Here is a 26,704-nt window from a genome sequence, read left to right as displayed (position 1 = left end):
ACAAATTTGACCCGTCGCTGCTACCGGGTTAACTTGTCAATAGTCACTGCCTACCTGCGGATGTTTAAAACCGCGGATGCTGAGGTGCGACTGATGTTCACTTGTAGCATTTTCCTGGTTTTCTATTATAATCCCCTTTAAAATACTTACCATCTATCTGTCTCTTTTTTCCATCTCCCTCTCATATGTCCCCAAGAAGAAAAGAAAAACTAAACATGCCGAGAGTTATAACTAGGAAACAACAGACTTAAACAGATGGTTAAGATTTATTACGAAGAACCTGGTGCTTATATATATACACGTCTATGCTATATTTATCTAATCATACTTAATATCATACTTAATCATAGCACAGTACATTATTATTGCTGTTGTGGTAGTGATGATTGTCTCGGGCTAGTTAAGATGAGCTGAAGGATGAGGCTGAAGGTGGAAAGTTTAGTTTAGTCGGCGCAACATCTATGGTCATATGCCGGAGAGAGACAGATGGGGAAGGAATTATAGGAGAAGGGAACAGATCTCAGGAGACAGGACACAACCCCCGAATAATACCTGGTACCCATTCACTGCTGGGTGGACAGGGGCGTAGGGTATTGAAAAAGAGGAAAAGGCTGAAGAACGATGGTAATAATATGTGTTTTCGATAGTAATGTGCGTATTGAATGTGTCTCGGTTTGACGAGTTTTGGCGAGTGATCTTCCTGGGCCGGCGTGTGGTGGACCAGCCGCCAACACAAGCACAGAAGCTCTCACTCATTTCTCGTCTTACATACACAAAAAAAAACTCCTCTTCTATTGCCACTGCTAGATCGGAAACTGCGATACACATACACATCAAAACGACTATGTATCAAGAATCATTCCTCATGGTGAGAAATATATAAATCATCTCGTATTTTTTTGTCTTTCACAGTGAAGAAGGCAGCTCAAAAATGAAGATGAAACAAAAAATACCCGCTAGCGTTACTCCTGCGAATGGATGATGGTAAAAGAACAGCAGCCGTGTCTTTCATTGGACTTGGCTGCTACAGGAAAAATAGATATACTTCTGCTGCTGGTGGTGGTTCAGGAATACCCATCAGAAAGTCAAGGAAGGAAAGGAGGGTACCATAGAGTAATTAATGATGGAGCTACAAAAATATGCCGCTTCAGAAAATAACTATGCACTTCTGCTTTTGGTGATGGCTCAGAGACACCCAAAATAAAACAGCGGAGGAAGGAGATGAGGATAACAATGAAGAGTTAATGAGGATATGCAAAATCACCACATGAATTAAAATATCTAGCCGGAAAGCCATAAATAAATCCCTCACTGCATTGCTACAGATAAACTCTCGCTGGTAGACGGATCCTAATGGCGGACATCCATACGAAAGAGAGAGGAAAAATAGCACCAGAGATTAAGTCAAATAAGAGGACCTAGAAATTCCTACCTGTTCATTTATTTCCTTTCTAATCACAAACCAAATAAGAAAGAAAAAGGTCTAATATTTTTTTCTATCAACAACTCCCATTAAAAACTAACCTCGTATCATCTTCTCAGTGTAGTAAATCAGTCAAACACTTTCTTTCTTGTTATCACATCTACAGAAGCGAAGCCGTCAGGTCGGGAACGAAACAGCAGTGCAAAATCGTAATCAAGTGACTGAAATTTGCCTCAGACATATACAGCTAAGATACAACTGAATGGAAAGACAAAAGATGGCTCGCTGGTGGGCTTGTGGGCTGGCGGGCGGGCAGGCGGGCTTCTAAGGGAAAGACACAGTGTCGTCATGGATAGAATTGGGCATGGCAAAGCGTAGTCTCTCGTAGCGCTGCTCAAGAGCCGATTTCAGCTCCAGGAAGTGGTCGTAGTCCCTGGTCTCGGCCATCACCTTCACCTGCAACACACACATGAGGGGACACTTTAGAACACTTTGTATTGCCACTTGTATCTCCTGGAGCCTCAATCTCATGAAAATCAAACTGCTATTGTGGAGGAAATAATGAAAAGCTGAGGGGTTTGGCATGTAGACAAGACTTCTTTGAGCCATGAAAAATCCTGGTTGCTAGATTGGCAGTGTTTTGTTTGATCTTCGTCATGTCAATGTATGGGACTTTGTCTTTTGAGTCCACGTTTAACCCGGTAGCAGCGGGGATCATGTTTCTTAATGGTCCCTCCAAGCGAGAAAAATGAGAAAAAATCACCCCTCACACCACAAACCATTTCATAATATATATCAAATCATTTGTGATCAGATTATGTATCATCTATTTTTGGGGTTTTATATCATGGCACAAATTTGGCCCATCGCTGCTACATGGTAAAGCCACAAATTTGGCCCGTCGCCGCTAGTACATGGTAAAGCCACAAATTTGGCCCATCGCTGCTACACAGTAAAGCCACAAATTTGGCCCATCGCTGCTACACGGTAAAGCCACAAATTTGGCCCATCGCTGCTACATGGTAAAGCCACAAATTTGGCCCGTCGCTGCTACACGGTAAAGCCACAGATTTGGCCCGTCGCTGCTACCAGGTTAATGAACACATGTGTACAATGTCTACATAGCCATACCATGACTATACACCACAAGACTAAGAGTGAAGCCCCAAATGGTCCACAACATAAGTTTGTGGGTATTATTCTGTGATAGTGTTGTCCAGGAAGGATCTCGCCCTAAAACCCAGACCCAACTTTGAACTTCTGCATTCCCTCACCCCACAAAATCATGCTACATATTATCTATTATCTATTTCTATTTAAGGAATAATATCTACTCATACAATTATTCATACAGTTGATAAAAGTACAATGCCTGTTCCATCACTTAAGACATCTATCTACCCATGCCATTGACTGTTTTACATGGAGTATCAATTAACACAAAGCTGTCCACATCATTATGACATGCAAGGCTCATCCACACTGGTGCAATATAGTCGCTGATACTGGTGATGGGTGTGAGGAAGCCAATGGATTATACGAAGCACATAGAAAAAATATATAAAAAGAAAAAAAATGATAATAATAATAATGAAAGCTGCTGTTGAGACTGTAATATTCCTTTCTGAAGCCTTGATATCATATTCTCTCAAAAGACACACCTAATGTATCAAACCCCACTAATCATAGTCTCCACAGAGTTAGCTTTATATTTTGAAATGACACTGACCTCCACAAATGGGGTGTCGTTCCTATTTGTCTATAAACTGCAATGCATATCCTGCCTGTGAATGTGTGTTTACAGATTGGTGCTGCACTCAAGGCTTGCTGTTTTGATTGTAATGTCACTCTTTAGCAAACTATATGGTAAACTCTCTCCTCCGTCCCTACACAAACTTAACCTGCCTACGACTTGAACTCTTGCAAGATGAGGGTATCAGGACACCTCTCCTCTTGAAATTGACCTATCTCTCGGCCAATCCTCTGGACTTTTTTAGCAGTGAGTCGCGGGCTTTTTTTTTCATTATTGTTTCCTTTTCTTTTGCCCTTGAACTGTCTGCTTTGCTGTAATCGGAGTCCAAAAGTGGGTGTAAGTAAGTGTTAAGTGAGAGGCCCGCAGTAGCCATTAACTTTCCCACTTACACACACTTTTGGACTCCGATACATTTTTCTTCACTACAAAAATCTGGCATTACACTCTTATGCAGATTAAATGACTGTATACAGTTTACTCTCATCCAAATCATTCACCATCCTGTTTTCCCTTTACTTGGTGCATGAATTATTTTTCCATTAGAGTATATTGCTCCAGCCACGTTAAACAATAAGGCGCTAGGTTAGGGCAGTGCTATAGACATGCAGTGCTCCACAAAGACTCAAGCGTCATATACATATCCAGAAAAAATAGACTCTGACGGCTGGCTGACACAAGTAACATATTTGAGGCCACTGTCTAGTACAATCAGTGCGACGGAGTGCTCACAAAAAGAACATAGGCTACCACGGACCAAAAGCATCAATCCCTTTCACTATGCTATGAAAAAACAACCAAAAACAATCTGATTCCACCCACTAAGGTCCTTGTTCCATGGCAGCAAGTGGGAGGAACTAAAAAAAAACAAAAGAAAAAAAGAAAAACGGACATCAAAAAACTGGAAAAAAGCCAGCTATGCACATACTGATGTACACCTAGAGAGGAAGGAGATCAAAAAAGGTCTACTGGCCCAGTGTACCAGCGGGATTTTGACTGCCGAAGCGCAGGATCTTGTAGCGCTGCTGGAGGGCGCTGCGCAGCTCCTCCGAGTGATCCTTATCCCTGGTCTCACACAGCACCTTGACCTGCCAGACCACCGCAAGCCACACTTACACCCTCACCACTACCATATCCTACCTATGACACCTATGACCACCCACCTAGCCAAGTGGATTTGGGGAGAGTTTCCACATCAGGGGAGTCACTACACTGTCAACTTCTAATATGGATGTCAAAAATAGAATGTGCAAACTCGCTAAAGGTAATTCTTGATACCATACCACACCCATACCACCACTGACACCTATTAGTAATGTCACGTACACACCCACACCTACACTTGTACCAACCAATATCTCATCCACACCTTCCATTGTAATGCCAGATTTTTGTAAGGAAAGAAAATGTACGTGGGAGTCAAAAGTGTGGAAAATAAGTGCTAAGTGTTAAGTGAGGCCCACAGTAGCCATTAGCATTCTCATGGCCTCACTTAACACTTAATACTTATTTTGCACACTTTTGACTCCCGCGTACATTTTCTTTCCTTACAAAAATCTGCCATTTCCTGATCCTGTTACTCTCTTACTCTTCTCTCCAACAGCTGGCAAGTTTCCCCAATTACTACATTAAACTTTCCATACACTTCTCTTTAAATTAGGTATCATTTAACTTGGAGAAAATAGGAGAAAATACTTCCTACGCCAGAGCTCCAAGCAATAAACAATCCTTACAAAATACTAATGGTAACCCTAAGAAGCTGAAAAAATGGAATAGTTACCCTGCGTTACAACCTACTACACATAAGTCCACACAAACCAATCATACCAAACTACCTAGCAAATAATATACATCCACTGAGAGAAAAAATCATATCATTGAAGAAATTATAAGTTACCAACAACAGTTATAGTGCTACTTGCTAATGCGACTAAGTACGAGACTCCTGCTCCTTAGGCCGGCATCATCCTTCAGCCTCTTCCTTACCTCTACGCTGAAGATGTCACTCCTGATCCACGCCCTCTCGTGCACCATGTCCTTGATCGACACTCCCAGGTTGGCCAGAAGTCGCGTTAGCTCAGCGATACCTAGGAGACGAAGGGAACACATTAGAGTCAGGCCTCTTCTCTGATACACAAGAATGGGATTACATAGTGTGATTTTGGGATTACATAGTGGGTTATATAATGGATTACATAGTGGGATTACATAGTGGGTTACATAGTGGGATTACAAAGTGGGATTACATAGTGGGATTTGGGATTACATAGTGGAATTTTGGGATTATCTAGGGAGATGAAGGGAACCCATGAAAGTCAAGCCTCTTCTCTGATACACAAGAATGAGATTGTACATAGGTAGTGTGATTTTATGTTTATGATGAAGGGTGAATCTAGACTCTCAAAACCCCAAACTGTATATGTATAAGTCATTTTCCATTTTAGCTGATGAGATTCCTTTGCAATGAAATGAGTTTATTTACCCCAGTAGCTGCGGGGATCATGTTTCTTAAAGGCCCCTCCCTCTAAGCGAGAAAAATGAGAAAAAATCATCACTCACGCAAACCATTTCATAATATATATCAACGCATTTGTGATCAGTTTATGCATCATCTATTTTGGGGGGTTTATATCATGGCAAAAATTTGGTCCGTCGCTGGTACACCGTATAGCCACAAATTTGGCCTGTCACTGCTACACGGTAAAGCCACAAATTTGGTCCATCGCTGGCACATGGTAAAGCCACAAATTTGGCCCGTTGCTGCTACCGGGTTAAGTCTTTTATTCATTTTTTGACTCACAGACAAGACTGGGACTGCTTAGGAATACTGTGGAATTGACCCAAAGGTACTGACGCCAAGCCACACTCACCTCCAGGCCTGTCGCTGACTGTCACTGTGAACTTGACCAACCGCCCGTCCGCAGCAAGACCTCGCTCCAGACACCGACCCAGGACTGTGGTGTCGATGTTGCCGCCACACAGAGGGATGACCACCCTGAGGCACGAAGAAAAGGTTGTTCAATATCATCATAGTCACCAACACCGCCATCATCATCACTAACATCACCACTCTAGATAATGTTAAAAAGTATGGTTCAGAAATAGGGCAACATTCAGCCTTCTTAATCTCACAGTATAGTATCTAATGTAGCGAACCTCCACGTGCAAAAGGAAAGTTTCGTTTAGTCGGCGCAACATCTGTGGTCACATGCCGGAGAGAGACAGAAGGGGAAGGAATCATAGGAGAATGGAACAGATCCCAGGAGACGGAACACAACCCCCGATTAATACCTGGTACCCATTCACTGCTGGCTCACCATGTGCAAAAAGACCCTAAAATCCCAGTTAGCTAGTGTGACCTTTAGCCTTCGATCAATCTCCAGCATCAGAAGCTTATATTTCTGGATTAGATTAACCCCTTGGCTGTGGATTTCCTACAAGAAGGCCTCACCAAGCTATAGGAATGGAGCAAAAAGTGGCTGCTACAATTCAATGAAGAAAAATGTAAAGTCTTGCACCTTGCCAGCACACCAATAGCACATGGGAAACACTGCACTATCCACCACAGAGGCAGAGAAAGACCTGGGAGTATATATTACCAGGCTACCAGTGAAGGTAAAATCCGTCCCAATTGCAGCGGACGGGTTAATTTCTTATGTGCTTCGTTAAATGTGAGATGTCGTGTTTGATGTTGGGAAGTCCATTCTATTACAGTATCATTATAAAAAGCATCTACCGATCTATGTTATCCTTTAGCCTTTAGAATCATTACAGCAAATCCAGACCACAATGACAATGGGTATATACTGATCTGTGAGTCACCTATTAGCCTGAACAGAGTCAATAGCCCACAAGTCACCTTTTGCCTTTCAACTCCTGCAGCTCCCCGGCGAGGATGGCAGCGAGGGCGGTGGCTCCGGCGCCCTCCACCACCGCCTTCTCCCCCTCCACCAGACGCAGGATGGCTATGGCAATCCACTCCTCCTTCACTGTCACCACCTGTAAAGAGTTAGCAGGTAGTTAGAGGATGGTTAGGAGACTGAAGATAGGAGATAGTGAGAAGACAAAAGATAGATAGAAGATAGTTAGGAGATAGTTAGAAGTTAGGAGATAGTTAGAAGATAGTTAGGAGATAGTTAGAAGTTAGAAGATAGGAGATAGTTTGATAGAAGACTGAAGATGGTTAGGAGGTAGAAGATAGTTAGGAGATAGTTAGAAGATAGGAGATAGTTTGATAGAAGATTGAAAATGGTTAGGAGATAGTTAGAAGATAGGAGATAGTTTGATAGAAGATTAAAGATGGTTAGGAGGTAGAAGATAGTTAGAAGACAGTCAGGAGATAGTTAGAAGTTAGAAGATAGGAGATAATTAGATAAAGATTGAAGATAGTTGAGAAATAGAAGAGTGAGAAGATAATTAAAAGATAGATAAAGATAGTTAGCTTGTCTATGAGTCTCCTTCCTCACCTTATCCACGAGAGGAGCGGCTGTGGCGAAGGCATTGACGCCAACCCTCGGGACCGCCAGACCATCGGCTAAGGTGGACTCGGCCTTCACATAGATGGGTTTGCCGGCCTTCATGGCACCGCTGAAGCTGGCACATTTCTCGGACTCCACACCCTGGTAGTGAAGAGCATCATGGGTTAGTCAGGTATTAGTATTAGTGTTAGCATTAGTCTGTAAGTCCTCCTCTCTTTGGTCTTTTACAGGTCGTGGCACTGTAGGCTATATGTAAAAAAAAAAAAAAAAAAAAAAAAAAAAAAAAAAAAAAAAAAAAAAAAAAAATGACTAATTTTTGCAGGGAAAGCCATCAAGGGTTAGTCTATAAATCCTCTTCTCTCAGGAATTTCCACAGGTTGTACTATACCTAAGTGTTAGATCAGGTTTCTTGTAATTATCTTTTCCAATAACAAAGTGGTGTCAAATATACTCCATGACTAATTTGGTTTTAATTGTGAAATTCTGAAAAAAATCCAATCTGTTAAAAGTTCTTATAATATTATAGAAACCAGGATTTGAGTATATCAAGTCAACAAGAAGTATTATTTCAATTCTAAATTCCCATATAGGAATTTTCTGATATAATCACATTGTTTAAACTAAATTACCTCGTCAGATAGTCATTCACATAATAACGATGAATATTATATCACTGAAATTAAAATACCCTATGTTTTAAATTTCTATACAGCAGGTAGATAAGGGAGGAATGTGAGAGAGGAGAGAGGAAAGGGAGAGAGGGTAGAGTTAAGATAAAGAGGATAAAAATGAGTGCAATTTATGAACTCTAAAAGACACTGGAAATGCATCACCATCACCACCGGCACGCGTCACACTCACAATGACTTTAACATGAGGGTAGAGCGCCTTGACAGCCAGGGCCACACCAGCGATGAGGCCTCCGCCGCCAACGGGGATCACCACGGCGTCAATGTTGGGCACCTGCTCCACGATCTCCAGCCCCATGGTGCCCTGCCCGGCGATGATCTGCGGGTGGTCATACCTGCCAGGGAGGGGAAAAAGTGAAAGTAGAATTAACCCGGTAGCAGCGGGGATCACATTTCTTAATGGTCCCTCTAGCGAGAAAAATGAGAAAAAATCATCACTTATACAAACCATTTCATAATATATATCCAAGCATTTGTGATCAGTTTATGCATCGTCTATTTTTTTGGGTTTATATCGTGGCACAAATCTGGCCCGTCGCTGCTACACGGTAAAGCCACAAATTTGGCCCGTCGCTGCTACACGGTAAAGCCACAAATTTGGCCCGTCGCTGCTACTGGTTTTAAGAGGGAATGTTTTAAATTATTGATGTGTAGTGCTAAATTGCTTTGGAGGTACAAATAAAAGATGCTCAAAGTCCAAAACGTGTGGTAAAAGAAGTCAGAACCAAAAAGATAAATGGAGAAATAAATTATCAAATGTCGAGAGGAAGGAGAGGTGAAGACGGGAAGATTGAGTGCATGTGTATATGTGAGCGAGGGGGTGTAGGAGAGTGCTGGGGGTTCACTACATTGGAGAGTATTTCTGTGTTTGTGTGTCTTTCTCTGCCTGTGTGTTTGTGTCATGAATAATTAAAGGTGATGTTTCTTTGCCAAACACATCACGAATCATCACACACAAGATACACATTATTAATCACACATGTTATACACATCATATATAGTTAAAGGTGAGACGTCTTGGTTTACTTTTCTGTTGTTTTATATACCAAAATACCAGTCCCCTTATGTTACTAACCCCTACAATAACACTTAAAGGCTAAAAACAACCCTTCAACCCATACAATACCACTAAAACAACCCCATGAGTGTCAATTCCCCCTACAGTATTTCAAAGAACCTCAGGTGGGTGGGTGTTCCTCACCTTATGCGGCCCCCCAGGGTATATACTTTCTCCATCTTATTGTTTTTGATGCCACAGACAACACTAATTACCATGGTCAAGAACCTGTACAACTGCTTCATGACTAGGTTTATAAAATGAAAAAAATACAAATGACACTAATTATGTATAACTCAAAAGCAAATATAGGTTCTATTTGTGATAAATAAATTGCTTCCATTCTTGCCCACTGACTTCATCATAAATATGTTGCCTAGTCTTCCTTCTTTGCAACTTTTAGATTTTCAGGGAAAGCATCAGTCCACTTCTAGTATTACAACTAACCCACTTAAACTATTTCCTTCTCCCACTAGACAGAAACACATTTATTTTTCATATATTTAGACCAGACCAAACCTCTGTGTCTGGGCAACATGTAAAACTGGTGCTCTGTGTTCTGGGAAATCGGCAAGATCACAACACACACTGCTTCCTGTTTAGAGCGTATCAGATCAAGTATTTCTGGAGCGGCGTCTGTCTTGGCAGTGACAAGAACTAAATAAAGGAGTGACTGAGGGCAGCAGAAGTGGCAGCGTGGCCGGGCTCCAGCACTGATCAGGTCACCACTATAGTTATGCCGCACACTCGCCCCAGAGAGTGTCTTTTTACAATGTTTTCATAGAAGTTTATTTTTAGCAGCGACATCACATTCTCGGAACAGGGATAAAAGTGTCTCTTTAAATTAGCAGAGGAGGAGAGGGAAATAGTCTCACTTCATATTCTGTTTTTCATCACCTTCCTCATGACCTCACTGCCTCTCCAAGACTGTTTTTACTTCTCTAGAAACAAATAACACTACTGATAAAAGGAAAACTATTTATACACAGTCATAGTACATCAACGTGGAGTGCTACAAACAACTTCTTCTGTACTAATATGTGTTTGCTAATGTTTTGGTAGCAACTTCTTCTGTACTAATATGTGTTTGCTAAAGTTTTGGTACTTTTTCTTCTGGTAATATGTGTTGTGTTTTGTTTGGTAGGAACTTCTTCTGTTCTAATATATGTTTTGTAATATTTTTTTTTCTTCACTCTTCTGTTTTTATATAATTTTTATTTTGTTTTGTACCAACTTTCTCTGCAATGTATTATGTTTGCAATACTTTTTCTTTAAACTTCTTCTGTATAATAAAGTTTACTAATTATAATTTACTAAGTGAGCAGGATGGACTGTAAGGTTATAAGGTTTGTTCTGTACCAACTTCTTCTTTACTAATATGATGAAGCTCATGTTTCTCAGCTAACTTTTATATAAGAGTTTGAGCTAATACCCAGCTTAGGAAACTCTAAGAAATAGCAATAAGTGTTACAAAATCATGATCGTAAATCATAATGCATCTAACCATCGTTAAGCCAAATATGAACAATGAAACAGCGTAAACAAGACTGAACCAATCGTACATTAGATGCCTACACAATAATATCCCATGCTGTATAGGAGACTCACCCATTGATGTAGAGAAGAAAAGGAGTCTACACAACATTATGCCTCAGTGTAGGAGACTCACTCATTGATGTAGAGAAGTTTAAATGCCCACACAATGCTATCCTAAGGTGCGATAGACTCACCCATTGATGTAGAGAGGTTTAAATGCCTACACAATGCTATCCTAAGGTGTGCTAGACTCACCCGTTGATGTACAGAAGGTCCTGCTCCTTGGAGAGTCTGAGGGCGTACTCCCGGCACTCTCCGATGTCCTTGCCTCGCACGATGACGTTGGCGCCGTGCTGCCGACAAGCCTGCACCTTCATGATAGGGGCCACCAGAGGCATCACCTGTCGAGAGGAAGGAGAGGTAAGGACAGGAAGATTGAATGCATGTGTATTATATGTGAGTGAGGGGGTGTAGAAAGGAGCGCTGGGAGTCTATTTCTGTGTTTGTGTATCTTTCTCTGCCAGTGTCTGTGTCTATCAGTCTACGTGTATCTCCGTCGCTAACTTAAATATGGGAAGCAGCTCAAGGGTAAACAGGAAAATAAAGAAATAAAGAAAAGCCAGGTAAAAACTCTGTCTCGTTTGGAATTACGAAAGGAGTGGAAAAGAACTGAAAAGGGAAAATTGAGTAAACCAGCAGAGGTGGCGCGGTATTGAAAAATCAGTAGTGTGAGTATTTATTCCGGAGTAGTGCGGTTGCGGTAGTGCGGTCCCATTTTTTTCTTTCCCAGTGCGGTACGCGGTGTGCGGTACTGCGGTAGCGGTAGTCAAAATAAAAAAAATACTTGAGTGCCTATCCCGGCTGTCCAAACAAAGGAAACATGCTTAAAATAGTACAATGAAACATCGGCCGCCACCACGGACGGGTCGGGGGTTCAAATGGCCGGCACCGCGCGGGTTTAAGAAGATTCGTAGTGTAGTAGTTTAGTCTGTCTATTTAGTATTTATGAATCACTAATTCTGATGACTGATACCAACTGACTGATTGAGTCCGATTCAGTGTAAAAAAAAAAAATTACTGTGAGCATGCCGCGCTGCAAATTATGTCGTCTTCGATAGTTATCAAAGTACCGCAAAAAAGTACCGCAGGATATTTTAGTGCGGGCCGCGGTAATGCGGTATTTTCAGAAATTTTGCGGTAGTGCGGTACTTTTTTGTGATGCGGTACTACCACACTACCGCACTAAGTACCGCACTTGCCCACCTCTGTAAACCAAAGAAGGAATACTGAAGAGAGGAGCTGGAATAATGAGGGGAAGAGGGGGAAGGATTAATAAAGAGATAGCAGGTAGAAGGAGTAATTAGGAGGTACGTAAGAATAAAGAGGAGAGGAGGTTGAAAAATGAAGAGAGGAGGAAAGGATATGTAAAGGAATTCACCGCCACACACACACATCTCATCTCAATAATAATCACAAAAATAACAAGGCCACACGCACCACAGTGACGGGAACGCCCAGGTCTTGCCCGTGGTAGGAGAGGGCCAGCGCGTGGTTCCCGGCCGAGGCAGCGATGACACCCTTCTTCTGCTGCTCTTCACTAAGCATCAGGAGCGTGTAGCGGGCACCTCGTTCCTGAAGAAGAGGCAGCGGAAGGGAAGGTTATATTTTGCATTGGTTAAAGAAGAGAAACAGTGTAGCCTATTGCCAGGAGGTTAGGTTAAGTATGGAATGTAGGCCTACACAGAATCACGAAAGTAGGTATAAGTATTGTAAGTAAAGTAAGTGTGTCTCCCTCCGACCGTTAGATTTCCGCATTCTGTTACTTTTTGTTTGTTTGTTTCTCACGAAGAGGACCCTGGCTACCACTCCCAACCCCCTACTCAGAGCTGTGCAAGTGCGGGGGTTGTTGGGGGTCAAAGACTAGAGAGAGAGAGACTGCGATAACGAAATATTTAGGTATATGTTTCAAATCCCTTCTTCTATGTATAAAACTTTCTATATGTCTATCTCTCAATCAATATACTGAACTATCTCTTCTTTGTAAATCTATATAAATCTATGTAAGTCTCTCCCCCTCTCCCACCTTGAAGCTCCCGGTGCACTGGTTGAACTCCTTCTTGAAAAATATCTCCATGTCGGTGATGTTGGAGAGGTGGGAGCGTGTGCAGGGCGTGTTCATGATGCCGGACTTGATTTTGAAGGCAGCGGCGCTCACGTCCTGGAAAAAAAAAAAAGTTATAGAAATCTGCATAGTTTACGAAGCTTTCTCCATCTATCCAACACAGTATATAGATAGAAGTGCGATGGGAAAACAAATTGCTTAGGCCTACTTAACGCGGTCAATCAGCGGTAAAATTCATCTGTAAAAATTCATCATCTGTAAAAATTCATCTGTAAAAATTCATCATCTGTAAAAATTCATCATCTGTAAAAATTCATCTGTAAAAATTCATCATCTGTAAAAATTCATCTGTAAAAATTCATCATCTGTAAAAATTCATCTGTAAAAATTCATCATCTGTAAAAATTCATCTGTAATAACTATAAATTCATCTGTAAAATGGTCGTTTAGGCTGGCGTGTCATTTAAGAGGAGGGTATCAGGCCACCTCTCCTCCCGAAATTGACCTATCTTTCGGCCACTCCTCTAACTCTTTTTAGGAGCAGTGAGTAGCGGGCTTTTTTTTCTTCTTTTTTCATGCCCTTGAACAGACTCCTTTGCTGTAAAAAAGAGAAACAAAAAAAACACGAGAGTTCCCAGCTCAGGAGGACTCTCAACCCAATCCAGGTGAGTCTTACCTGGAAAGTGATTGTGCGAGGGTTCTTGGGGTCGCACCAGGGGTCGAACAAGGGCTCCTCGACCTTCACCGGGGACGGCTGCGACACGGGCTCCGACACCACGCCTGTTGTTCCTTCGGCGGGCATCTTGAGGATATCAGCTGAGGAGGAGGAGGAGGAGGAGGAGGAAGAGGAAGAAGATAAGTAAATACAGGAAGCAGACAGGTTTATGTACTCTCTCTCTCTCTCTCTCTCTCTCTCTCTCTCTCTCTCTCTCTCTCTCTCTCTCTCTCTCTCTCTCTCTCTCTCTCACACACACACACACACAAACACATTCGTTCAAACAGTAACAAGAGATCATTAAGACTTGACTCGTGGCGGCCTTGGCAGTCACACACACACACACACACACACACACACACACACACACACACACGCCGAATTGGCTCGTCACTGCTCTTAATAATGCCCAGCTCAAGACGACTTCAAGAGACGGTCAAACTTGCACCATGAGTCATTGAAGCCGAAAAGCTCTGCCTCACTCTCTCAGCCTAAAGATATTCAAAGTTCTCTCTCTCTCTCTCTCTCTCTCTCTCTCTCTCTCTCTCTCTCTCTCTCTCTCTCTCTCTCTCTCTCTCTCTCTCTCTCTCTCTCTCTCTCTCTTTTTTTCTCACACACACACACACACACACACACACACACACACACACACACACACACACACACACACGTACGCATTTCGCCTTGCCAGATCACACCGCACCTGGGAACTCTTCACTTTTCTTTTCTATGGTCTCTTAAAATAGTGTTCAATAAACGTCAACGGCTACCACACCACACAACACGATGCCCTCTACACACCTTCGCTCTTATCCTCTGCTCCTCTACTCACCCTTCTCTGCTGCGGGAGTGAGAGGAGGCGAGTGAGAGGGGAGAGAGGCCACAGCGATACCACTTCCCTCTCCTTTCCCTCACCGTGTCCCCCACAACCCTTAGCTGCTTTATAAATAGACGCGGCTGTCATCGCAAACTGAGACTCTTACTACTATGGCATCCCCTCGTGGTTAAGTATGCGGTAGAGTCGTATAATAATAGGTTTGGGGTCCTTTCTCTATGTCTCTTTCTCCTAACCATACCACACCTTCTGGCAGCCTGCTTTAAACATAGACGCAACTGTCATCGGAAATTGATACCTGTATTCTCAAACTTACTTCGGTGCCTCTGTCCGCCTAGTTGACAAGCCTTTCGTACAAGTTTTGGGATTATCATGGACTGTTTTGCAATGTTCGCGGTAATTTAACCTCTGTCTGTTTCTGCCTCCTTTGCATTCCGACCTTGTTTTCTCTACGTAATGGCTAAGTGTCACCCGCTGGGAATGTCACCTGATTCATAGGCGTTTTAGTGTTTTTATAGCGCGCCCGTAATAGCTTGGCAAGGCTAGAGGGGGTGTAGTGACGCGGTGGTTTGTTAATGTTATTTTTGGTTCCTTACGGTTTACTGATAATGGATTTTTGTGTGTGGTATTACTTTTGAGAGAGAGAGAGAGAGAGAGAGAGAGAGAGAGAGAGAGTGCGCGCGTTCGTGTGTGCCTGTAAGAAAGAGTGCGTTCGTGTACGTGTCCGTGTGAGAAAGTGCGCGTTCGTGTGTGCGTGTGAGAAAGAGTGCGTTCGTGTGTGCGTGTAAGAAAGAGTGCGTTCGTGTACGTGTCCGTGTGAGAAAGTGCGCGTTCGTGTGTGCGTGTAAGAAAGAGTGCGTTCGTGTACGTGTCCGTGTGAGAAAGTGCGCGTTCGTGTGTGCGTGTGAGAAAGAGTGCGTTCGTCTGTGCGTGTGAGAAAGGGCGCGTTCGTGTGTGCGTGTGTGAGTGAGTAAGTGAGTCAGCTGTACTACCTAACATACGTCTGTCTTACCCACTTTCAAGGTGAAGAATAAATAAAAAAAAAAAACTATTCATCCTTCAAGGTAAAAAAAAATTAATGTAACTGTTTGCAAAGATGACACGCAAAGAAATCAACTATCCTTCTTTTGTTTACACTCAAGATAAACAAGAAGATGAAAATAGGAGAAAAAAAACGCATAAAACAGAGAGAGAGAGAGAGAGAGAGAGAGAGAGAGAGAGAGAGAGAGAGAGAGAGAGAGAGAGCATTTTTTTTGTGTGTGTGTGTGTTTGTGCGTTATCAGGAAGGTCACGTACAGACCCATTTTGTCCCTGAGTGCACCTGTGTTCTCTTCTTTAATTAGACGCTCACCTGTCCCTGTCCCTCCTCACATGCTTACCTGATGCCCTAAAGATTCCCTTCCCCCTTCCCTTCATTCCCTTCCTTTCCCTTCTCTTCTTCTCTATGTGTGATCTCTAAGTCAGCCTTCCCTTTCCTCTTTCATCTCCCACTTCCTTTTTTTTTCCCCCGTTCTCTTGTTTCTCTTTTTTTCCCATCCATTCCCTTTTTCCCTTCCCTTACAAAGCCCTTCTCCTTTTCCCCTCTTTTCCTTTAATGCAATTCCTCCATCAACCCAGTCCTTATCTTTTCACTAACTTCCTTTTCCTTCACGCATCCTTCCCTAACTCTCGGTCTCTTTAATAATCAGCGTAAACAAACACATAAACAACCCTAACACACACATAAACAAATATAATATACGGCAAAAACTAACATACAACACACACGTAAATGACCCTGACAAACACTTACCCCCCCCCCCCCCCACACACACAACACTTATAAACACACAACAAAATACTCACAATCCGGGATGATGTAGTTCGCCAGGTAGTCCCCGGTCGAAACGGATCTCTGGCGGGGCGGGACCGTTCGAGGGCGACCCGTTGGAGAGCCTCTGGCAACTCCACTGATCGGATGCTGGAAGGGCTGGTGCTGGGCCTGGTGGGGCTGCTGGTGGGTCTTTGTAGGGGTGGGGGCGAACCGGACTGTACTGGGGCTGTGTGGAGCTGTGGAGGTGGTGGCCTGGTGGAGGGTAGAAAAGGGGGTTAGAAGATGGAAGAGGGAGGCTTGAATGAGAGGTAGAGGAATGAGGGAAGAGAAGGGAGGTTTAAATGAGGGTAAGAGGGAAGAGAAGAAAGGAATGAATGAGAGAAAGAGGGAATGAAGAGGGAAGAGAAAGGATGATTAAATGAAAGGAAGGGAGAAGATGGGAGAAAGAAGGACTGAATGAGAAGAAAAGAGAAGAAAGAAGGAAGGGATGAGAGGATTGAGAAGAGGAAAGAGGGAAGAAAGAGGAAAAGAGGAAGAACTGAGTAAGAGGAAGAGGGAAGAAACAGGGAAGAGAAGAAAGGGTTAAAATATGCAACAAGTTCAGGTTTAGGGTCGGAGGAGGAGGAGGAGGAAGAGGAGGAGGGAGAAGAGGAGGAGGACGAAAACCTGATGCAATCTTGACCTTGCATAAAAAAGTACATTTGTCGCTATGGAGAGAGAGAGAGAGAGAGAGAGAGAGAGAGAGAGAGAGAGAGAGAGAGAGAGAGAGAGAGAGAGAGAGAGAGAGAGAGAGAGTAGCTGTTTTTTGTTTTTTACAAGGCGTGAACAGAATACTAATTTAGAGAGAGAGAGAGAGAGAGAGAGAGAGAGAGAGAGAGAGAGAGAGAGAGAGAGAGAGAGAGAGAGAGAGAGAGAGAGAGAGAGAGAGAGAGAGAGAGAGAGAGAGAGAGAGAGAGAGAGAGAGAGAGAGAGAGAGAGAGAGAGAGAAAGTTGCGTCACAAAATACGTACAATGACGCAATCCACTATTTAACTATTTACATATTCCGTGATGGGGTTGGATTCCTTTCTTATTTTCATCCTCAAGTCCAGATAACAAGTATAAGCGCATAAGAGGAAAGTATAAGTACCACAAAACAAGTAAGAGTGTAAGAAGAAAGTAAAAGAAGAGGCAGTGTATTCAAGATTCGATAAAGATAGGAAGCACACGCGGAGAGAGTCACAACTTCACACATAGAAAAACAGAAATACATCACATCACCAAAATCACACACACACACACAATCAGCCTTCAGTTCAATATAGTCAGTTCACACGAAGACAGATATAAGGCGACACACAAAAATCACGTAGTTAGTCACCAAAAATATATCTATAATCATATACCGATCGCCTATAGTTCCATTAAGTCACCACACACGAAGAGAGTCAACGGTTCACACAGAAAACAGCGCGAGGTTAGTCGTAAAAAGAGAGAAGGAAGTCTGACAAGAGGTGCAGACCAGTTTTTAGAATCTCAAGTCAAGTACCTCAGTCTCTTCACTAAAATACGAAGAGTCAACGGTCCACCCCCCCCCCCACACACACACACCACATATTAGACGTTACAAAAAAAAAACCGACCCAAATTTTCATATAAGTTTCGTCACAAAGCAGCAAAATTTACACGCATTCAAACTATAGCAGCAAAGCGGGTTTTAGTGGTATCTCAAGTGCAGGATAACTTCACTACAATACGAAGGTCAAAGATTTAAACACACACACACACAAAAAAAAAAATCAAGTAGTTAGTCACACCAAAAAATAGCACAAATCAAATAATTTTCATCGCACATCAAACAAAACAAACAAACAGAAAGACACTAAAACAAAAGCAACCGAGCAGTTTTAAGTATCTCTTCACCAAAACACGAAATTAGTCACAACAACAACAGAGCAGTTTTTAGTATCTCTTCACCAAAACACGAAATTAGTCACAACAACAACAGAGCAGTTTTTAGTATCTCTTCACCAAAACACGAAATTAGTCACAACAACGCATACACGAATCAAAGAGCAAGTTTCGTTTCGTCGTGCAGCGAGAGAAGAACACAACAACAAGAGCAACAGCGAATACGGTTTTCAAGTGCCTCAAGAGCAGAGTACATCAACTTCATCACTACATTAATCCCATCAAACTCACTCTTCGCACGGCAGCAGAAAACTCTCAAATTAGGAAGAGAACGAAAGGACAGAAACGCATGACAAGATAAAGAAAGACAGAAGATAGAAGTAAATATGAGAGCGTTGTGAATGAGCACTAAACGTGAAACCGCTAAAACAGAAAGGATTATGAGAACGCTGAGAGGGAAAGCGCTAAGAGTCGAAGGGTTATGAGAACGCTGAGAGGGAAAGCGCTAAGAGTCGAAGGGTTATGAGAACGCTGAGAGGGAAAGCGCTAAGACTCAAAGGGTTATGAGAACGATGATTTTGAGAGCGTTATTATAAGTAAGCGCATAATTCGGAGCCGCTGAATTCAAAAGGTTATGAAGACGCTAAGAGTAAGACCGCGCAAAGGGAGAGCGCAGAAAGAGAGAGCGTTGTGTGTGTGTAAGTATGATTAGTATTAACTGTGAATGCGTTCTAAGGGCGTTGCGTTAGAGGAATGCATCTGGAGGACGTGTGAGTGCGTGTGAGTCCGGACTGGTACCTTAGACTGGGTTGGCCTGGACGGGGACATCGTTCGCTCGACTTTCTTCACTTGCGTGTGTGCGTGTGCGGTCTGGGGGGGCGGGGGCGGGGCTGGGGAAGGTGCTGGTGCTGGGGCAGGTGCTGGGGCAGGTGCTGGGGCAGGTGCAGGTGCTGGGGCTTGGGCTGGGGGAGGGGCGGGCATGGGGGCGCCTCCACTAGGCTCCTCCGGGGATGTCATGTCCCAGTATGTGTCATGCTGGACGGCGCCGGTGGATGTCTTCTTCACCCAGGGGGCCACGGGGCGGGCGGGGGGCAGGAGGCGCTCTGTGAGGGGTAGGTCATCTTCCTCCTTGGACGCCTGCTTCTCAAAGGCCTTGATGCGCTTCGTCACTGACTCACGCACGTAGTCCTCCTTGCCCTCCTCCCACTCCGGCAGTTGCATGGGCGGCGGAAGGCCTGCCATTCTTCCCTCAGTGGCGAGACTCGGGGGTGGTGGCGGGAATGGACTGGTCTCGATCCTTCCCGGGGGTATTATCCCTCCTGTGGGTGGCGGGGGAGGCGGAGGAACGGGTGACATCATCTCTTGGTGGATGTCTTGGGGGGTATCTGCTTGAAGGGGCGTCTTTTCGCTGCCCGTGTCCCCTGGTGCTGTTTGGGGTGATGGCGTCAGCCCGGCAGCCTTCAGCAGGTTGGCACTGGGCTCAGAGAGCGGTGTTGGGATGGGCATCGTGGGTGTGGGGGAAACGCGGCCGCCAACTAGGCCTGGCGTGGTCTGAGGCGCCGCACCTGTTGCTTCCTGAGGCGGCAACGGTACTGGCGCAGCGTCAGGCTTGCGGGCCTGCTGTGACTCAGCGGGATGGTCCGCCGCGGAGGGTCTGGACGCCGCGGCCGTTGGTGAAGGTGCTGGCGGCGTCGGTGAGTGAGGGATGTCTCGTCTGCTCCTGATGGACGCACTGCTTGACTCACCCCGTTGAGGGGGCTCAGGAGGCGCGGCGGGGGACCAGGTTCCAGGCGTCGGCCCTTTTGGCTGTGTCACGGCAGCAGTGCTGGGAGCGGTGCCTGACAAAGAGGGGGCGCTTTGCTGGGCCTTAGCAGGGGCCCGGGAAGGAGGTGAAGAGCTTAGCAGGACGGCTGACTGTTGAACGTCTGCAGCACCAGGGTGTGCGGGCGTTGTGAACGGCGGCTGAGGCGAAGCTGTCAAGGTAGCTACTGGCGCAGCGGATACTGGTTTGTCGGCGGTAACCGGTACTTGTGGGGCAGACTTGCCGGTGGCCTTGGCGGGGGGACCGACAACCGTGGTGGCAGTGGTAGCACTAAATGCAGTAGTAGCGGCAGCGGCGTGCGTCACAGACTGAGAGGTTGTTCCACTAACGGAGTAGGAGGCCGAGGGCTGGGTGGAGGCAGCGGACGCAGCAGGTGTCCCTGACGTATCTCCCTGGCGAGGTTTTGTTCGCTGTTTTCGCCAACTGGGCTGCGCGTCTGCCTGTGCTGGCTCCTGGCTGGCGGGCTGCTGGGTGACGGGGGTGGCCTTGCCTGCGGGGGTCTGTGACGGCGGGTCAGCCTCCGCCGCGGGTCTCCTCCAGGGCGCCTGCTGGGTGGGCGGGGCCGCGGGACCTCCGGTGGCTGAGCGCGCACTGTCAGGGACGGGACTGGCGGTAGGCCGGGCAGGCGCGGGCTGCTGTTGCTGCTGTGTGTGTGTGACGTTGGCAGCCCCCGCCCGGCCAGCCACATTCTTACGCCAAGGCGTGGGGGAACTCTGCTCCTGCGGCAGGCTGCCAGGGCCGGGCTGACCATCGGCGGCGGGGCTGGCGCTGACCGGCGTGGAGGACGATTGTTGCAGCACGTCGACGCCCGGGGCGGGACACCCGCCGTTGAGCTCCGGCGCGTCGCGCGTCTCCGTGCTGATGGGGATGATGTACTCCACGTTCTTCTCCAGCGCCGTGGAGGACGTGGCCTTGGTCAGCGGCGACTCGGTCCTCGGGGTGTGGCGCAGCTTGTGCTCGGTCCAGGGCGGGTTGCGCGGGATTGAGTCCACGGAGCGTGCGCGGTGCGGGGCGTTGTTGCGGAAGAGAGATCGCCGGCCCGCCACGGGGCTGGAGCCCGGCGCCGGCCGGTTGAAGTGTGTCGGCGACGGCGTGGCCTCCACGGCCGAGGACGTGGGTGCTGCAGGCTTCATCTGGCGCCGCTGGGGGGGCGGCGAGAGGGCGTGGTGCAGCTGTGAGGGCGGCGGGGGCGCCTGGGCGTCCGGCTCAGCCCAGGGCGGCACGACCCTCTCACTGGTGGCTTCTGGTCGAGTCCGCCACATCGCGGTGCCCTGCGGTGCCTCACCCCGCCCTGCCTCCACCATGCCCCCGCCACTCACCTGCCCCGCGGGGCGCCGCGCCACCTTCTTCCGGGGCGTTGGGGAACCCTCACGTGAGCTCGGGGCGGAGGTCTGGTAGCCCGTGGGCGTGCTGGCACCCGGCGGTGACGAGCACTCCGAGGCGGGGGGCGACCAAGGGGCGGCGCCCTGCGGCTGCTGCTGCTGCGTCTCCGTCTGCCGGGCGGCGGCGGGAGACACAAAGGTTACACGGCTGCCTCAGACCCGCGGCGCTGACTACGGCGGCCTGGCACGCGACGGCCCATTTAAACACACTCTCACACACACACACACACACACACACACACACACACACACACAGACACAGAGAAACCGAAAAGTATACAATGTTTATAGTAACAATTTATGCCAATATATACAATTATAAATAGAAAAGTGGGTGGCTATATATACATCCACCTTGTGTGTGTGTGTGTGTGTGTGTGTGTGTGTGTGTCATGCAGTGCCCGTCGCCCCGTCAGCCCGTCACGGGGCCACACAGTCATTGCCGGGGTGCGTCACTCCCCGCAGCAACCCCGTCACGTCCCCGGCACACCCACGGCCCCGCCCCCAGGCCCCGTGCCTCCCCGCGGTGGTCGTGGCGCTGATCTCACTCATCTCCGGCCACCCTGGCGCCCATGCCTCCTCCCCCCTCCCTGTCGTGCCCACGCCCCCCTGACGACGGGCAGGCGGCGGCCTTCAGTAAGTAGCCAGGAACACCATGAAGCCCGCCCTCACGCCCTACCCTTCACCAACCTCCCCCTCCCTCCCTCCCTCCCTCCCTCCCTGACGGCCCCTCCCTGCAGTACGCGTGGCCGCCCCCCTAACAAGCAGTCACCTGGCCGGCACACCTGCGGCTCACCTGGGCGGGCAGGTGAGACATTAGCTGTATTTCGGGCATGCGCTAATGAGTTGGGCAAGCCGGAGGAAGAGGAGGAGAGGAGGGAGAGGGGAAGAAGAGAGGAAGGGGGATATGAAGAAGAAGGAGGGGTATATGGAGGGAAGGGGAAGGAGAGGGCTGGAGGAGGGAAGAGAGAGGAAGGAGGGGAGAGGGGGCCGTGCGTGACTCAGGGCATGCATGGTAAGAGATGGGGAAAGGGAAGAGGAGGTAAGGGGAGGAGGAAAGAGAGAGAGGAAGGACCACTGGGTATAGAGTAATAGAGGGAGAGAGGAAAGGGGGAGAGAAGGGGGGAGAATTACACTACTGCCAAGGAATGAGAGAAAGGGAGAGAAAGGGAGAGATAGGGAGGGAGAGAAATGGGGGAGAAGACAGAGAGGGGAAGACAGTGAAGGAAAGGAAACAAAAGAGATGGAGAGAAGAGGAAGGGAGGGAGGACGAGAGGAAGCAAGGTAGAAAAAGGGGAGAAGGAGGAAGAAGGAAGGAAAACAGGGGGAGAGCATGATAAATGAGAAAGAGGAAAGGAGAGAAAAGGGGAAAGTAGATGGAGAAAGAAGAAGAGAGATAAGGAGGAGAAAAAGAAGAGATAATGACATAGACAAGGAGAACAATATAAAAAAAAGGAATAAAGAGATTGAAGAAAAAAAGGAAGATCTGGGAATGCAAGGGAAAAGAAGAAAGGGATGAAGACAAAGGAATCAAAGAGGAAGGAAGAGAAGGAAGTAGAGCAAGCAAAAAGGAAGACAGGAAGGAAAGAAAAAGGAAGAAAGAGAAGAAAACGAAGAAAACAAAGAAACCAAAAGAGGAAGAAAGACAAAAAGAAAACAAAGATGATGAAAACAAAGAAGATGAAGAAAGGATGAGTGAGAGAAAAGGAATGCAAACTCCCTCCAATGTTTAAGGAAGAAAAAAAAAATGAAGGGAATCATGCACTAACTTGGGCGAGGGAGGGAGGGAAGGAGGAAAAAAAAGAGGGAGGGAGAGAGGGAGAGAAGGAAAAAGGAGATGAAGGAATGCGGCGAGGAGAGAAGAGAGGGGAAAGTAATGAAGGAGGAGGAGGAGGAGGAGGAAGGAGGGAGATGAGTGAAAACAGAGAGAGAGAGAGAGAGAGAGAGAGAGAGAGAGAGAGAGAGAGAGAGAGAGAGAGAGAGAGAGAGAGAGAGAGAGAGAGAGAGAGAGAGAGAGAGAGAGAGAGAGAGAGAGAGAGAGAGAGAGAGAGAGAGAGAGAGAGAGAGAGGAGAGAGAGAGAAAATAGGAGGAAGAGGAGGAGGAGGAGGAGGAGGAAGAGGAACTGCGTAAAATTCTCCCATCAACATCACCATCAACATCATCTCCACCTTCCCCTCGCATGTTAATCACCACCACCACCATCACCACCACCACCATCACCACCAACACCTATTTAAAGGACCGAACCCTATTTTTTTTTTTTTTTTTAGCTGTCTGCTGAGCCATTTCGAGTCACCACCACCACCACCACCATGCATCACCACTATCACCACCATCACTACCAAACCAATTAGTCATCACCACCAACACTTCTGCTTCCTCTCTTCTTCTTCCTCCTCCCTTCTTCCTCCTTCTCCTTTCTTCCTAATTCATAAGTCTGTCACATACTTTCTCCTCTTCCTCCATTTCCTCATCTTCCCTTTCCTTCTTTGATCCTTCCTTCCTCTTCCCTTTCCTTCTTTGATCCTTCCTGCCTCTTCCCTTCCTTCTTTCCTATCATCATCATCACTATCAGCATCTCACCACCACCACCACCACCATAGATAGAATAGATTTAGAAGTTGTTGTAGTTGATGTATTTACGATGGATAGATTCACATGAAGATTCGATTTTGAACTCTTTCATATTTTCTCCTTTTTTAATTTATTTTTTGTCCTTTTGCTGTTTTTTTTTTCCTTTCCGTTCTCCATTTTTCGTCCTCCTTTTCCTATTCCTTCTCTCAGCTGTCTTATTTTTCCTTCTCCCTTTCCCTTTGCCTTTCTTTTTCCTTTTTTTCTTATCCGTTATTTTTGTCCTTTTTGTTTTTTTTCCTCTTCGTTCTCCATTTTTTGTCCTCTCTCTCCCTCTCCTCTCTTTCTGTATACATTCCTATTTTCAGCTGTCTTATTTTTCCTTCTCCCTTTTCCCTTTTCCTCTCTTTTTCCTTTTTATTCTTATCTCCGTTGTTTAGTAGACTGGGAGGGAAGATAATGGGTAACTAGACTGACTGACTGACTGACTGATTGACTGGCTGGCTGACTGATTGACTGACTGGCTGACTGATTGACTGACTGGCTGACTGACTGACTGACTGGCTGATTGACTGACTGGCTGACTGACTGACTGACTGACTGACTGACTGACTGACTGGCTGACTAACTGATTGGACGATAGCTAAATGGTCTCTTGCAGTCTCTTATATTCTGGGTAATTTGACTGATTGATTGACTGAGTGACTGACTGACTGACTGACTTGAGTAAAGCTAACTGGCCTAATGCAGTCTTCCATATATATTCTTTTTTTATCTTTTTGTTTACCTCCTCCACCGACCTACGCACTTACTGTGACCTCGTTTCTCACACCCACTGCCACCACATACTTAGATATACCCATTACCCTCCCTTCTCCCCCCTCTCTCTTCTTCTCTCCCTCTTTCTCTCTCCACCATCACCACCTCCTCCCCCTACCTCTTTCCTCCCCACGACTGCCAGTGTCACACCCACCTACCCACCAACCTACTCACCTCCCTCCTCTCTCTCTCTCTATCTCCCTCTCACCACTACCATCACTAACTCATCCATATAATGCCTTTTCCCCTTTCCTCCCCTTCCCTTCCCCTCTCTTTGACCGGGACACACTCTTTCCCTCTCCTCCATTCCTCTCTTTCTTCCTCTTTCTCCTGTTTGCTTCACTTCTTTCCCTTTCTAAACCATTTCTCTTCCTCTTGGTTCTCCTCCTCCTCCTCCTCTTCCTCCTTCTCCTCTTTTACTTTCCTTCCTTCCCCCTAGGCACTCTCCCCTCCCTTCTCTCCTATCTCTCCCTCGCTCCCCTCCCCTTCTCTCTCCCCATTTTACCTCCTTTACTCCTTTCTCCCATCCCTCCTACCGTACCCTCCCCTTCTTTTCCCTTCCCTCCCTCCCTCCCTCCCCCTCCCCTCCCCACTCCTGACCGTGACGCGTTGCAGGAAATATGTAAAGATGTGTCAAGTTGTCTAGAGTTGGCCCCCTCACTGCCGCCCCTCCCCCGCCCCCCCCTCGCCCCGTCCCCGTCTCCTGCCCCGTCTGACACCTTCCCCGTTCCGTCTTGTCCCGCCTCCACCATCCCAATCCATCCCCGTCTCGCTTCCCATATGTGTGTGTGTGTGTGTGTGTGTGTGTGTGTGTGCTTTGTTAGTGTGTGTGTGTGTGTTTTGTTAGTGTGAGTGAACACGTTGCTTCCTTTTGTTTGTTTCTCTGAGGGAATTGATTAATAAAAAAGAAAGAAAAATATATCCACCAGGCAGGCAGTGGACTATGAAAATAATGAATTAATAAAATGATTAATGAAATCCCCGGAACGTCAATGCATGTGTTAAAAATAGTTTAACAATATTAAAGATAAAAGATCAACTTTCCTACAGTCCAACACGCGAGGTACTCGCAAAAAATATATATAAAAACACCAACGTTAAGGCAAGTAAGCTTCAGAAAAAAATGAACGTGTATTAATATGCTAAAGAAAAAATATGGAGAGGTAAACAGTCCAATACGCAACACTCAAACAAAAAATGTAACACACGCAATTAACACTGGAATGTGAGTGTCAGGTGAGGCGGGGCGTGGAGCAGTAACAGTGAGTGTCCAGGTGAGCGTTAGGAGGGGGGGGGTGGAGGGAGGGGGGAGGGGCAGGCTGGCCGCACGTCGCCCCTATATATAGTAATGAACAAAGGCTGGCGTGCCGCCCCCCGCCGCCACCACCACCGCCACCACCGCTAGTCCTCCGTTAGCGTCCGTGCATGTGTACCTCCGGGGGGCGCCTCTTGGGGGCGGCGGCAGGTCGCGGGGGCGTGACGCGGGTCTGGTCTGGCCTGTCCCTTGGCGGCGGGTCTGAGTCCCCGGGCTCCGGCAGGTACTCGAGGCGGGGCGGCGGGGACGCGCGGCCGGGGCGGGGCTCGTTGGGCGTCAGCGCCCACACACACCGTCGCAGGGCCGGACTGCCGGGCAGGGAGCGCGCGGGACACGGGATTGGCGTGTCCTGTGGCAGGAGGATCTCGGAGGAGCAGCGCTGCGGCGGGCCGAGGAAGGCGGTGAGTCTGCTGCGCCGCAGGGAGATGAGCGGACTCTCCCCGAAGTCCCAGGAGGCCCCCGGGGAGTACTGGAACACCCCCGACC

At 46.7% G+C, this 26,704-nt stretch overlaps 1 protein-coding gene across 6 annotated transcripts in view; it reads right to left on the bottom strand.

The window, feature by feature from the left end:
* Positions 1–252: 252 nt before the first annotated feature.
* LOC126999806 (proline-rich protein 36-like) overlaps positions 253–26,704 on the bottom strand; it is a 28,185-nt gene continuing 1,733 nt past the window's right edge. For 2 of the 6 annotated variants that reach the window (XM_050862781.1, XM_050862784.1), the window contains exons 2-15: positions 19,107–21,623; positions 16,451–16,670; positions 13,732–13,871; positions 13,017–13,151; positions 12,431–12,565; positions 11,189–11,334; positions 8,513–8,675; positions 7,640–7,792; positions 7,033–7,172; positions 6,044–6,168; positions 5,656–5,697; positions 5,160–5,260; positions 4,156–4,261; positions 253–1,879 (exon numbers count right to left, since the gene is read on the bottom strand). In XM_050862781.1, the coding sequence (XP_050718738.1) occupies positions 1,818–1,879; positions 4,156–4,261; positions 5,160–5,260; positions 5,656–5,697; positions 6,044–6,168; positions 7,033–7,172; positions 7,640–7,792; positions 8,513–8,675; positions 11,189–11,334; positions 12,431–12,565; positions 13,017–13,151; positions 13,732–13,871; positions 16,451–16,670; positions 19,107–21,623 (4,185 nt within the window). In that variant the 3' untranslated portion in view covers positions 253–1,817. Of the gene's footprint in view, positions 1,880–4,101; positions 4,262–5,159; positions 5,261–5,655; positions 5,698–6,043; positions 6,169–7,032; positions 7,173–7,639; positions 7,793–8,512; positions 8,676–11,188; positions 11,335–12,430; positions 12,566–13,016; positions 13,152–13,731; positions 13,872–16,450; positions 16,671–19,106; positions 21,624–26,704 lie in introns of all 6 variants that reach the window. The other 4 variants (XM_050862785.1, XM_050862783.1, XM_050862782.1 and 1 more) reach the window with 4 other exon arrangements.

Source organism: Eriocheir sinensis, chromosome 17 (genome assembly GCF_024679095.1).
Source record: "Eriocheir sinensis breed Jianghai 21 chromosome 17, ASM2467909v1, whole genome shotgun sequence".
Classification (NCBI taxonomy): Eukaryota; Metazoa; Arthropoda; class Malacostraca; order Decapoda; family Varunidae; genus Eriocheir; species Eriocheir sinensis.
The sequence above is the reverse complement of the archived record's forward strand: the minus strand, read 5'-3'. Positions and strand labels throughout refer to the sequence as shown.